This window comes from Meles meles, chromosome 2, assembly GCF_922984935.1.
Source record: "Meles meles chromosome 2, mMelMel3.1 paternal haplotype, whole genome shotgun sequence".
Taxonomy (NCBI): Eukaryota; Metazoa; Chordata; class Mammalia; order Carnivora; family Mustelidae; genus Meles; species Meles meles.
This window is the reverse complement of record NC_060067.1, coordinates 168,126,187-168,140,142: the sequence shown is the minus strand read 5'-3', so window position 1 is coordinate 168,140,142 and position 13,956 is coordinate 168,126,187. Positions and strand designations below refer to the sequence as shown.

Here is a 13,956-nt window from a genome sequence, read left to right as displayed (position 1 = left end):
TTTCTCTTTGTTGTCTGATTGCTGTTGCTAGAACTTCTCTTTTTTTTTTTTTTTTTTTTTAAGATTTTGTTTATTTATTTGACAGAGAGAGATCACAAGTAGATAGAGAAGCAGGCAGAGAGAGAGAGAGAGGGAAGCAGGCTCCCTGCTGAGCAGAGAGCCCGATGCGGGACTAAATCCCAGGACCTGAGCCAAAGGCATCGGCTTAACCCACTGAGCCACCCAGGCGCCCCCGTTGCTAGAGCTTCTAATACTATGTTGAACAAGACTGGTGAGAGTGGGCATCCTTGTTGTGTTCCTGATCTCAACGGGAAGTCTGCAAGCTTTTTCCCATTGAGGATGATATTTGCTGTGGGTCTTTCATAGATAGATTTTATGAAGTTGAGGAATGTTCCCTCTATCCCTATACTTCGAAACGTTTTCATCAGGAACGGATGCTGGATTTTATCCAATGCTTTTTCTGTGTCAATTGAGAGGACCATGTGGTTCTTCTCTCTTCTCTTATTGATGTGTTCTATCACATTGATTGATTAGCGAATGTTGAACCAACCTTGCAACCCAGGGATGAATCTCACCTGGTCATGGTGGATAATCTTTTTAATGTGCTGCTGGATCCTGTTTGCTAGGATCTTGTTGAGAATCTTTGCATCCATATTCATCAGTGATATTGGTCTGAAATTCTCCTTTTGGTAGGGTCTTTGCCTGGTTTGGGGATCAGGCTAATGCTGGCTTCGTAAAAAGAGTCTGGAAGTTTTCCTTCTGCTTCAATTTTTTGGAACAGCTTCAGGAGAATTGGTGTTATTTCTTCTTTGAAAGTTTGGTAGAATTCCCCAGGGAATCCATCAGGTCCTGGGCTCTTGTTTTTTGGGAGGTTTTTGATCACTGCTTCAATCTCATTACTAGATATCAGTCTATTCAGGTTGTCAGTTTCTTCCTGGTTCAATTTTGGGAGTTTGTAGTTTTCCAGGAATGCATCCATTTCATCTAGGTTGCTTAGCTTATTGGCATATAACTGTTGGTAATAATTTCTGATGATTGTTTCTATTTCCTTGGTGTTAGTTGTGATCTCTCCCCTTTCATTCATAATTTTATGAATTTGGGCTTTCTCTCTTTTCTTTTGGATTTGTGGCCAATGGTTTATCGATCTTATTGATTCTTTCAAAAAACCAGCTTCTAGTTTCATTGATATGTTCTACTGTATCTCTCGTTTCTACCTCATTGATCTCTGCTCTAATCTTGATTATTTCCCTTCTTGCATGTGGAGTTGGTTTGATATGTTGTTGATTCTCCAGTTCTTTAAGGTGTAGAGACAGCTGGTTTATTCTGGATTTTTCAGTGTTTTTGAGGGAGGCTTGGATGGCTATGTAAATACCCTTAGAACCGCCTTTGCTGTATCCCATAGTTTTTGGACCGAAGTGTCTTCATTTGCATTGGTTTCCATGAATTGTTTAAGTTCATCTTTGATCTCCTGGTTGATCCAAGCATTCATAAGCAAGGTGGTCTTTAGCTTCCAGGTGTTTGAGTTCCCTGAACTTGAGTTCTTCTGAACTTTTCCTTGTGATTGAGCTCCCGTTTCAAAGCATTGTGATCTGAGAATATGCAGGGAATAATGTCAGTCTTTTGGTATCAGTTGAGTCCTGCTTTGTGACCCAGTATGTGGTCTGTTCTGGAGAAGGTTCCATGTGCACCTGAGGAAAATGAGTATTCTGTTGTTTTAGGGTGGAATGTTCTGTATATGTCTATGAGGTCCATCTGGTCCAATGTTTCATTCAATGCTCTTATTTCTTTATTAATTTTCTGCTTCGATGATCTGTCTATTTCTCAGAGAGGCGTATTAATATCTCCTACTATTATTGTATTCATATCAATATGACTCTTTATCTTGATTAATAGTTTTCTTATGTAATTGGGTGCTCCCATATTGGGGGCATAGATATTCACAATTGTTAGATCATCTTGGCGGATAGTCCCTTTAAGTATTATGGAGTGTCCTTCTGTATCTCTGACTACAGTCTTTAGTTTAAAATCTAATTTATCTGATATGAGAATCGCTTCCCCGGCCTTTTGAGGCCCATTGGCATGAAAGATGCTTCTCCATCCCTTCACTTTCAGTCTGGATGTATCCTTAGGTTCAAAATGGGTCTCTTGTAGACAACATATGGATGGGTCCTGTCGTTTTATCCAATCTGCAACCCTGTGTCACTTTATGGGTGCATTTAGGCCATTCACATTGAGAGTGATTATTGAGAGATAGGTTTTTATTGACATCGTGTTGCCTTTGAAGTCTTTCTGTCTGTAGATTGTTTCTATATTTCTGTTCAATGATATTCTTAGGATTTTTTTCTCTTTTATAGGACCCCCCTTAATATTTCCTGCAGTGTCGGCTTGGTGGTTGCATAGTCTTTTAAGCCTTGCCGGTCTTGGAAACTCTTTATCTCTCCATCCATTTTAAATGTCAGTCTTGCTGGATAGAGTATTCTTGGTTGCAGGTTCTTCTCATTTAGTACTCTGAATATATTTTGCCAGCCCTTCCTGGCTTGCCAGGTCTCTGTGGACAGGTCTGACGTTATTCTAATGGGCTTTCCTCTGTATGTAAGGAGCTTCTTTGTCCTAGCTGTTTTTAAGAGGGTCTGTCGTGAAACATAATTCCTCATTTTAACTATAAGGTGTCGTGAGGACTTTCGAGAATCTAAAATCTTGGGAGGAAATCTCTCTGCCTCTAGTACATGAACGTTGTTTCCATTCGTGAGATTGGGAAAATTTTCATAGACAACTTCTTCCACTATATCTTCTAGACTTCTTTCTTTTTCCTCCCCTTCAGGGATTCCAATAATTCTGATGTTGGAATGTTTCATGGCATCATTTATTTCCCTGATTCTGTTTTCATGGCTTCTGAGCTGTTTGTTCCAGGCTTCCTCCTGATCCTTTCTCTCTATCTGTTTGTCCTCCAGTCACTAATTCTATCTTCTGTCTCAGTTACCATAGCTTTGAGAGAATTTAGATTAGATTAGAACTCATTGAGAGCATTGTGAACATCATCCCTGGTGGCTTTCAGTTCTGCCCTAATCAATTTTGTTTGGTCATCCATGGCTTTCTCCAACCTAGCTATTGCCTGGATAATTGTTAGTCTGAATTCCTTTTCTGACATATTGTCTATGTCGATAGCCATTAGCTCTGTTGCAGAAGGTCCATCCTCTGTATTTTTCTTCTGTTGGGTATTCCTCCTCCTAGTCATTTTGGTAAGAGATGACTGAACAGATGCAGCTGGACTTTATCTCTTATGGTGCAGTCAAGGTGCACCCTGGAACGCTTCTGTGCAATCAGAGTTCCCGACCCAAATGAGAGGAAAAAAAAAAAAAAGAAAAAGAAATAGAGAAGAAGAAAGAAAAAAAGGGAAAAGAAAAAAGGAAAAAAAAAAAAGAGAGAGAGAGGGAAAAAAGGGAAGATAAAAGAGAAGGCTCAGCCCAAATGGGCCACAAGGTAAGATTTGTGAAGTATACAAACAAAAACAGACAAACAAAAAGACTGATAAAAGTATATGACAAGAGAAAAAAAAATATATATATAAGCAAAAAAAAGGGAAGAACCTCATCAGAAAGATGCCCAAGTATAAGTTTTATATATTATCAGGACAAACACAAATTCACAGAAACACTGACAGAAGGAAAAATTGGGAGAGTGGTTATAAATTCTCAGTGTGGGTGAGGAAGGTTATTTTGATTTTTCCTGAATGTATCTTGATGTTTTTGTTAAGGGACTCAACTTTCCTAAGTTACAGGGGGATTAGAAACTGGTTTGCCTATAGGGGTAGCATTGATTGGGGAAAGGGGATTACCTTGAAGTTTAATTCTATATGTATAGTAGAAAATAAAAATTAAAAAAGAATAAACTAGACTAAACTAAGTTAAAATTAAAAAAGAATTTAAAAAATAGAAAAGCAAAATAAAAACACAGGTGTATGTATCAAAAAGTTCAGTTTAGAAGGTTATTAAAGAATTTGATGTACTGGACATCTCAGTGTGATGGTAAATAGGTTAAAAAATTATCTGTATGTATAAAAAAAAAAAAAAAGAACCAGAATATTGGTAAAGAGTTAAAAATAAAAGTTGTATTTATGAAGTAGTGGTGGTTGTTCTCTTGTAGTCTTTTTTTTTTTTCTTCCTTCCTGGTTGGTTTTCTGGGGGAGGGGCCTGCCACGTGGGTTTTCAGACAATGATGTTCCCTGAGTTAGGTCCTCCCGCTCCCCTCAAGGGCTGAGCTCTGAGGAAACTGTTTTTTTCAGGCTTTTGTTCTCTGGGGGTTTTTATGTTCTTTCATCTGTTTTCTCTCGCCTTGACAGCTTTTGATGGTTTTTGGAGTTTTAGAGGAGAGCAAACTGCACCCCGACCTCCCTCTCAGAGAGAAGCCTCAGAATGTTCTGCAAGAGCTGCTGGCAGAGTCGGTTCTGAGTCACTGTCCCAGGGGATGCAGGAGCTCCTCGTTGTACCCAAAACCAGGGCAGCGGTGGCTGTCTAGGCAGCCCCAGACCGCCAGAGAGGTTCCGAGCAGAGATCGCACACTGAGATTTTCCCGCTGTCCCGGGCTGGGAATGTCTGGTTTTTCCGGCTGCCAGAGCTCCAGGCTAGCGCCTATGAGCACCTCTCCCAAGGGAGGGTGTGGGATCGCACATTTCAGGATTTCGGTCTGGCCAGGTTCCCAGCCCCTCATGGGAGCCAGACCCCACTCGTTCTCGGGCGCGCTGGCGGGTCAGGTACACTGGCGGCTCAGGGATGGAGACCTGATTTCTCCGCCGCACTCTCCTTGGCTCAGCTCCAGGGGAGGCTCTCCTGGGTCCGGGGACTTAGGTCCCTGATCCTAACCGCCCAGGTTCCCACTATTACCCACCACGATCCTTTGCTCTTTGTTTTTTGAGTGCTTTCAACCAGACTCCAAGTTAATGCTATTCCCCAGATGCAGGGCACTCTTGTATTGGGGTATTACTTTCCAATCGGTCACCTCTGGTGGCTCCCTCCCCCTTTTGTTTATCTTCTAATATCAGTCTGATGCTCCCAGTGGGCTTTACTTGCCACTGGCGTCTTCTGCTCCTGTAGAGATCCAGATGTGTATAATTCTGATCTCAGGCTGATTTCATGGGTGGTCGGAGTTCTTTGGTAGGTAATCAGCTCACTTTAGGGTACAGCTTGAAAAGGTGCCTCCTCCTACTTCCCCGCCATCTTGACTCCCCCTCTTTTTTTACTAGAATTTTTAATTTTCATTTGTTAGGTTACTATTGAGTGTCTGCTATTTGTGGGACACTGATCTAGATATAAGGAAATTCTTTTTTATTTAATTCATTCTCTAAGTATGTAAGTTACTTGATCTTTTGGATTGATTTGGGTATTTTTTATGTACATGCACCAATAAGTTAAGGTAGCTTAAATGTCAGATGAAGAGCACAAATAGTAAATGCCACAAGACTTTCAGGACAGAGTGATCACCAGAGGCCGGTTAAAAGATGATGACTCCGTTTTACTTGACACACAGTGCAGTACCTCTTTGAGTTTATGCTCAGGAGTGAAACAAGTCAGTAGTCTTCTTCTATGACTGTTTTTTGTTCTTGTCTCAGTGTTTAAAAAGCAATTTTTACAAGGTATTTTCAGAATAATAACTCACTATAATTGAGTGCTGTTTTTAATACTTTATAAATATTACCTTATTTGATCCTCATAGCAGCTTTGAAGTGAATGCTCTACTCTGAGGCACAGGGAGGTAAAGTAATCTATTGAGGTTAAGAAGTGATAGTTTTAGGGACACCTGGGTGGCTCAGTGGGTTAAGCCTCTGCCTTCAGCTCAGGTCATGATCCCGGGGACCTGGGATCGAGCCCCGCATCGAGCTCTCTGCTCAACAGAGAGCCTGCTTCCTCCTCTCTCTCTGCTGCCTCTCTGCCTACTTGGGGTCTCTGTCAAATTTAAAAAAAAAAAAAAAAAAAAAATCTTAAAAAAAAAAAAAAAGAAGTGATAGTTTTAGAACCCAGGCAGTCTGAATTCAAAATTCATACTGTACTGTCTCTGACTTGAAAATGATTATTCCAAAGAAGTACCTGTAAGATTACTTTATGTTATTCAACTAACTTAGAAACATCTTGCTTTGTAGAACTTTCTTGGTGCTGCCTGCATAATGGTGTTTTATTTATCTAACATTCCTGTACTTCCCATGTTGAAATGGTTTATATCCATCTGAATAGCTTATGAACTAAGAATGTTCTCTCAGTATATATGTTAAATTGGCAAACCTCTGCCAGGGAATTTTGTGCTTAAATTGGAGTTTTATTTATATTTTGGGGGGAAATAACTTGGAGACAATGGTACTTTTCCTGACTGCAGCTAATTTACTTTATGTGCCAATAGATATCTAACCGTGTTGCAACTCAGTAAATAAAACCATCCAGTATGATAGTCACTAGCTACATTTGGCTGTTTAAATTCCAGAGTTCATTAAAATTAGATAAAATTTGAAATAAAGTTTTTCTCTTCCAGTAGCCACATTTCAAGTACTCAGTAGCCACATTTGGCTGGTGGCTACCAGCACAGATAAAGAACTTTTCTGTCATCACAAAAAATTACTTTAAAGAGCACTGTTTTATATAATGCTGTATGTAACACACACTGGCTTCCTGTGATTCGTTTATATGATATGGATACTTTAACTAATGTCAGATGTCTTCCTCTGGTAGATATCACTCACCCCATCCCTGACTTGACTGGATATATTACAGAGGGGCAGATCTACGTGGACAGACAGCTGCACAATAGACAGGTATTTGACATTTAAGCAATGCTGCAAAGCTTAGAAATCTACTCTTCAGTTACTCTTTAGTGATCAGTGACTTTGACTTTGCTTTTAGGAATTATTTTGTTAGAAAATATCAAGTTATTTTCCATATGGTTATATAGTTGTCATTTTTGTATACCAAGATCCTATTTTGGGTAAGAGTACCAGTATTAAGATTTAAGTATCCACTTTTCTTTTTTGTGCCTTAAAATGGAGCCAGTGGTCTCAAAGAATTTTGGGGGTATTCTATTCTATAATTACCAATCTTATTATTAGTACAGAAATAATGTTTTTTTCTATTTTTTTCTTTACTGATATATAATTAATAGTACATTATATTGGCTTTAAGTACAAAGTAATGATTTTACACTGATATATATTGCAAAATAATCACCATTAAGTCCAGTTAACATCCATCAATACATATAATTATGAAATACTTTTTCCTTATGATAACTTTTAAATCCAGTCACCTAGCCACTTTCAAATATGCAATACAGTATTATACATACAATAGTCACAATGCTCTGGATTATATCTTTATGACTTAATTCATTTTGTAACTGAAGGTTTGTACATTTTGACCCCCTTCACTCATTTCGCCCAACCCCCATCTCTGGCAGGCACCAGTCTACTCTGTCCATAAGCTCATGTTTTTTTGTTTTTTTTTAGGTTCCTCATAGAAGTGAGATCATAATAGTACCTATCTGTTTCTGTCTGATTTATGTCATTTAGCATAATCCCCTCAAGGCCCATCCATGTTATTAAATGATAAGATACTGTTTTCTTAATGACTGAGTAATCAAAAAAAGATTGATGGTTCTATAACAGATTCCAGCTTCTAATATCAGTGTTTAGGTGAAATTACTGTTAATCTTTTTATTTGGTATGTGATTATATGAGTCAGAGCTCAGAGGCTATTTAGATTTGATACTGTCAGCAAATGCTGAAAATCTAGTTTTTCAGTATCACCTTGTACTGGTTTTTGTAGACTTCACTTTCTGAGTTTGATTCTCAAAAGAAATGCCATAAAGTCTCACTTCATTTTCTAGCTAGGAGAAGATATTAGAACTCCTCTAGGAGATAAATAGAAGTTTTATGTAATTTAAGGGATAATAATGAGTTTCAAAATGCTTCTTTACTACTGATAAATCTTGAATTTTATATTTAAATGTATTTTTTCTCTAATGTTCTATTCAAGATTTACCCGCCTATTAATGTGCTGCCCTCATTATCACGGTTAATGAAGTCTGCCATTGGAGAAGGTATGACCAGAAAGGATCATGCCGATGTGTCTAACCAGCTGGTATGTATGTCCTCTTGAGGAAATGAACACCTTTCTTAGTCCATTCTTTCTGCTGTCTTAGACCTCTTATCTTTCTTCCATATCACTGTAATTATCCCGCATACAAGTAGAATTTTAGTATAGGTTACATGTGGAAGATACAATCGTTCATTAGAATCAGTCTTCCTTTCTTTCAAAGAATAGTTGCGGATACTCAAGATTAAAAATCCTTTGCTTGAAACCCACATCTAATGCTATACAAGATAATTTCTAAATTAAAAACAAGCCATAAGGCCATTTTAGGTTTGAATTGATAACCATAATAATAAGTACAGAATATTCCTAAAAAGATACTCTAATTTCTTACTTAAGAAATTAAAGAATCATCAGAACACTAAGAGATACAGCTTTATTTATTCTATGGAATCTTTGGTTTCTGTAGTTGCTGTTTTTTATTTGACAGAGAGAGCCAGAGAGCACGAGCAGCAGGGAGGGGCAAAGGGAAAGGGAGAAGCAGGCTCCCCAACGAGCAGGGAGCCCAATGTGGGGCTCAATGTGGGGCTTGGTCCCAGGACTTCAGGATCATGACCTGAGCCTAAGGCAGGTACTTAACCGACTGAGCCACCCAGGTGCCCCATAATCCTTGGTTTCTGTAGTTGTATGAGATTGTACACCAAGTGCAAAGAAAGAAAAATACCTTTGATCTTAAAGTAAAAATGTTAAACCTACTCATACCACAAATATTTTTCTTGAACTTTGAGATGGATTTCTCTGTTGTATGAGTTCTGACTTTCAAATGCTCTTTAAAATGTAAGCTCATTGACATACTGAGGAAGTGCATTTTTTAGAGTGTTAGTAGTGTCTGTGGACTGCATGCCTGAAGACTTCTTTCTCAATGAGACTACTTTATAATAAAATCTGGTACTTTTGTATGAACTTCATGTGAATTTTGTTTGTAAATAATGTGAAATTCTTTCTGTGGTCTCTTACAAAGACAGCTACAGAAATACTCTTAATTTATAGCCCAGATTACTTTTAACATTTATAAAATCTTATCTGTTTTTTTAAATATTTTTTTTCTCTTTAGTATGCATGTTATGCTATCGGTAAGGATGTACAAGCCATGAAAGCTGTTGTTGGAGAAGAAGCCCTAACCTCAGATGATCTTCTTTACTTGGAATTTCTGCAGAAGTTTGAGAGGAACTTCATTGCTCAGGGTAAGATGACTATTTTCTTGCAAACATAAGCTCATGTATAGTTTTGAAGACTTCTTTCCCACTCTGAGAGAATTTGCATTGATCTCCAGATAATTTTCCTTCTAATTAGAGAAGAGGTTTTTCCAACTGCCTGTCGTGTCTTTGCACTTAACCCTCTGGCTCCTTCCTCTCTGCCTTCAAGTCCATTATCCATTTAGCTCCCATCTGAACTTTTCCCTTCCTTACACGTGGCAGTTTGCCCTGCTGCCTCCATTGCTGGTTCTTCTTCCTCACCCCTCTGAAATGATCTCCTCATGCTTTGGTAGTGTGGTGCTTTTGTGATTCACTTATTGTCATCTCCTTTTCTGATTTTATATCTTCCTGTTCCTTCATTGTTTATGTTTTCAAAGGCCTAGCTCCCTGTTCTTTCTGTGCTTCCCCTTTCTCCCCCAGCTTTGACTTTTTCCTCTACTGTTGACTAAATTGCTATGTATGATCCTTATCCTCTTCCTGAAGCTCTAATCCCGCATTGCCAACTAGAATACTTTTGCTTATGCTGCCATCTCCTCAGGCTCAGCATGGTCAAAACCCAAAGTTTTTTTTTCTTTTTCTTTTTTTTTTTTTTTTTGAGCTGACTACCTGCCTATCAGTTCACTTTTCAGTTTGTCTATCTCTTGTATGAGTGTTGTCCTACTTAGCCCAAGCTCAGTAATTGGGCATTATTCATAGCTTTATTCATTTTTTCTCTGGTAACCAAATATTTACTAATTTTTGTTGTTCTTATTTAAAGTAATCCTCTTCTGGTTTCATTTCCATTAGTGTACCTTAGTCCAGTGTTTCTCAAATTTTAATATGCTTTTGAATCAATTGGAGATCTTGTAAAATTGCACATTTTGATTCAGTAGAACTGGATGGGGCCAGAGATTCTTCCCATCTGGACAGGTTCTTGGATAATGTGGAAAGCTACTAATCTGTGACCAACTTTGAGTCTTAAGGCCTAGTCCAAACCCTTGTCTCATCCTGGTCATTAGTGCCAGCTTTTTCACTTTTCCTGACTCTGTATATCCCTCTAATATTTGCCAGAATATACTTATTACTAATTGTATTGATTGTGTCTCTAGTAAAAAGGCAGTAATGGTTTTCATTACATAGCACATGTACAATTTTCAGACTGTTTTGATTGGTTTCTCCCTTGCCACTATTTTTGACCTCAGTGGTACTCAGCACAGATGTGTTAACTTTGGAATAATGCATTATGCTCACTACACTCTTCTATTTATTTGATGCATTTCTTGTTAACATTAAACCCAAAAAGATATGTATATATTTTTTTTTAGTGCAGAACCATGATACCTTAAAAAGATAAAAAATTAAGTTTTTCTGGTAGAGAAAAGAAAGCAGAATTCCAGCCACTCTGATTCAAATTTATTTGCAGGATAAGAATGACTCTACTACTAAAAATAATTAGTAACAACTTTGAAAACAACTGGCCTATTCAAGGTGTTCAGTTGACATTTAAGGTTTTGTAAGTGTCTGTACTGCCCTCCCTCATATTCATCCTTTCTTCCTGGAAAACTGCCTTTCTCCGTAATCCATAGACAAAACACTGGGTCTAGTTTCCATTGCTACAGGTATTTGGATCCTACCCAGTTGTCCACATGGTTGTCCCACACACACTAGATTGCCCACTGCCTCTAGCCTGCAGGCCTCTCCCTTTTCTCTGATTCCTAATGGTACTTACTCTCTGTACCCTCATTTACACATTTGGTTGCATCTGGCGTTTAGAGACCTAACTGCTTTGTCTTTTTGTTGTTGTTGTTGTTAATACTTGATGCTCATAGTAGTCCTATATAGTGGAATAAATAATAACACTGGTAAGTTGTAAGTAGTTTGCCTTTATTCATTCAATTTCAATTTTTTCTAAGGTCCTTATGAAAACCGCACTGTCTATGAGACTTTGGACATTGGCTGGCAACTGCTTCGAATCTTCCCCAAAGAGATGCTGAAGAGGATCCCTCAGAGCACACTGAGTGAATTTTACCCTCGAGACTCTGCAAAGCATTAGCTGCTCCTGCATCGCTGGCTTGTTACACTTGTGAAATACTGGTTCTGTTTTCTTTATTCCTTTTGCACTCCCCCACTTCCCCATCTTTGTGTTGGAGTTTACCTTGTTACCCTGTAATTAAAAACAAAGAACAGGTAACATACTGTGCCAGTGTTGCAATGTTTTAAACTTCTAACAGACTTTAAAATATCCCTTGTTCAGAAAACCTGGATCATCAGTGCTGTTTTTAAAATAGCTACAGAGATGGAGGTGAAGTTTTCCTACAGATGTGTGTGTTTGTACATAGTGGTGTAGTTAGTTGCCTAATAATGTCTTCATTATATGGGTCTCCTTGACCTTACCTCTCAGCCCCCTCCAGAGTATCACTGTCTGAAGTTATAATGCTTTGGTCTCCAATTTAGAGCCAGGATCAGGTCTAAAAGAAGCCTCCTCTCTGAAGAGCCAAGGGCCTCTTCCCTGAGCATTTGTTTTTGGATTGTTGCTGTGCCCATAGGTCTGTGTTGCTGCTCTAAGCAGACGGTTTTTACTGTCCACCTGCTCTTTCCTATTTAATGCCTAGATTAGAGAAGGAGTTTTGTTTTTCTCTTTAGTCATTATGAATCGGGATTCCTGTGTCTTACTGTTCTCCCTCCCTCTGAGTAATACAGAATCCTGCAGCTTTTGCACAGCTGGCATTGATCTGATAGTAGCGAGATGCCTTGTCTTAATGATCCTTACTGGGTTTCCCTACAGAGAAATTGTAATTAAAATAACTAATAGAACTGTTGCTTGGAAAGAGTGGGGGTACAATAAAAGAAAGAAAAACCCATATCCATTCTACATTCTGACATGCTAACAGTGGTTGAAGTTTCTCAAGTGTTTACCAGATGCTAAGGGCAAGGTGGAGAGGAGAAAGTTCTTCTGTGTATGGATATTTTAAACACTGTTAGAGAGCAGCCTTTGGAAGATCCCTATTTGATCCTGTTTTCTGACCCATCTCTGCCTTTTCAGGGTAACCTTATGGCACAAGTGATAGCATTTAAAAGCTTTTGCCTTTTAATTCTTGCTCCTTCTTGCTGTGAGTTCTGAGCTGTCTTCTATGCACTTCTGCCATGTCTACTGTTTGGTCTCTTTGTGTTCTTTGTTACTTGGTGCAATAGCAACTTCTCTGTGCATTCCATCTTTCCAGTTATGTAAAGTTCTTCCCTTTTTTCTCTGAGGATATAGGGGGTGGGAGGGGGGAGTCAGCATGATTATATTTTAATGTAGAAAATGTGACATCTGGATATAAAATGAAAATAAATGTTAAATTAAATGGAAGTTACCTAAAGTGACTCTGTATCTTCTAATCAGAAAAGCAATATCAACAAATGGATATATAATATATAATAATGCACCTCTTTGATTTTTGAGTTTTGAACATCATAACCAGTGTTGTGAGCCAGCCCCCTGTGTTATAGGGACATGGCCCAATTTTTGTATCCGTCTGTTTTCAGGCTGCCCTTTCTACCCTTTCAGGTGCTTTCCAACATATACTATATTTTGATCCAAGCTTAAGAGTTACTACAGGTGTTGCATTCTTTGTTTCAAACCTATCAGCAGTGAGTGATAGAGGATGGATAAATAGAAAATGAAATACATATTGAAGCCTTGCTTCAAATAAAATCTTAAATAGATGTCCAGAATATAAAGAAAACATGCTGGTTAAGGACCCGGATGTGTGGCGTCACGGACCTTCCATTTCTCCCCCTCTTCAGTTTTAGGAGATGTAGGCTTAACCAGGCAAGGACTAGGTAGACCTCTGTTCTAGTTCTGGTTCTGCCAGTAACTGTAGGACCCTGTTTAGTTTTTTAACAAATTTGAGTCTGTTTGCCTAGATTCCTTTTAAGGTTATTAGAAGTACCAGAGATTCTGTGTACTAGACAGTGTCTAGTGCTAGTACTCCCAACAAGACAGTGCCTGATCCAGGATAGGCACTCACAGTAGGCTTTTATTAATAAATTTTATTAAGGTAGATTTGACTTATTATATAATTCTTAGCAATAGTTGACTTAGTAGCACTCTCCTTACTTATTTTTTAGTGGAAACATTTTAATACAACTTTTTGTACCAGCAATAAGACCTAATTAAAGGACCAGTTAAAATGGGGTCTTTAATATGGACTCCCACTGTGATTACATCATTTTAAAAAGGGAATGTTTCAGTCAGCTTAAAATACCTGGGAAGAGAACAGGTATCTTCAAAAGGTCAGCCTAACTAAATGACTCATTAAACATTTATTGCTTGCAGTTGACTGTCACTTCAGTTTGTGAGATTTCATGTAAGTGAAAAAATGTTCTCAGACTAATAAATTCCTCACCAAGCTATTTTCAGATGTTTGAGGTCAACAAAGTATTGTGTGCTTTTAAGATTTTCTAATCGTTAATACTAGTAAGGGAAAGTTAGCTTCATCTATAAACAACAGAAAATGGTCTCCAGACCAAACTAAATACACCATTTGTAGACTAGAAGAAAAACTTGGCAAGGGAATTCTTTAGGGAAAATTATCCTTTGCAGAAAACTTAAGTACAAAGAAATGGGTTTTAAAAATGAAAGTTATGTGCCTTACTCAGCTACCAAC

The 13,956-nt window shown here is 38.2% G+C and overlaps 1 protein-coding gene across 1 annotated transcript in view; it reads left to right on the top strand.

Moving 5' to 3' along the window:
* The window catches only part of ATP6V1B2 (ATPase H+ transporting V1 subunit B2), a 34,421-nt gene extending 21,787 nt beyond the window's left edge, over nucleotides 1–12,634 (top strand). Inside the window, exons 11-14 of the mRNA XM_045997746.1 lie at nucleotides 6,714–6,796; nucleotides 8,013–8,117; nucleotides 9,184–9,313; nucleotides 11,218–12,634. Of these exons, the coding sequence (XP_045853702.1) occupies nucleotides 6,714–6,796; nucleotides 8,013–8,117; nucleotides 9,184–9,313; nucleotides 11,218–11,357 (458 nt within the window). The 3' untranslated portion in view covers nucleotides 11,358–12,634. The remainder of the gene's footprint in view (nucleotides 1–6,713; nucleotides 6,797–8,012; nucleotides 8,118–9,183; nucleotides 9,314–11,217) is intronic.
* The last annotated feature ends 1,322 nt before the right edge of the window (nucleotides 12,635–13,956 follow it).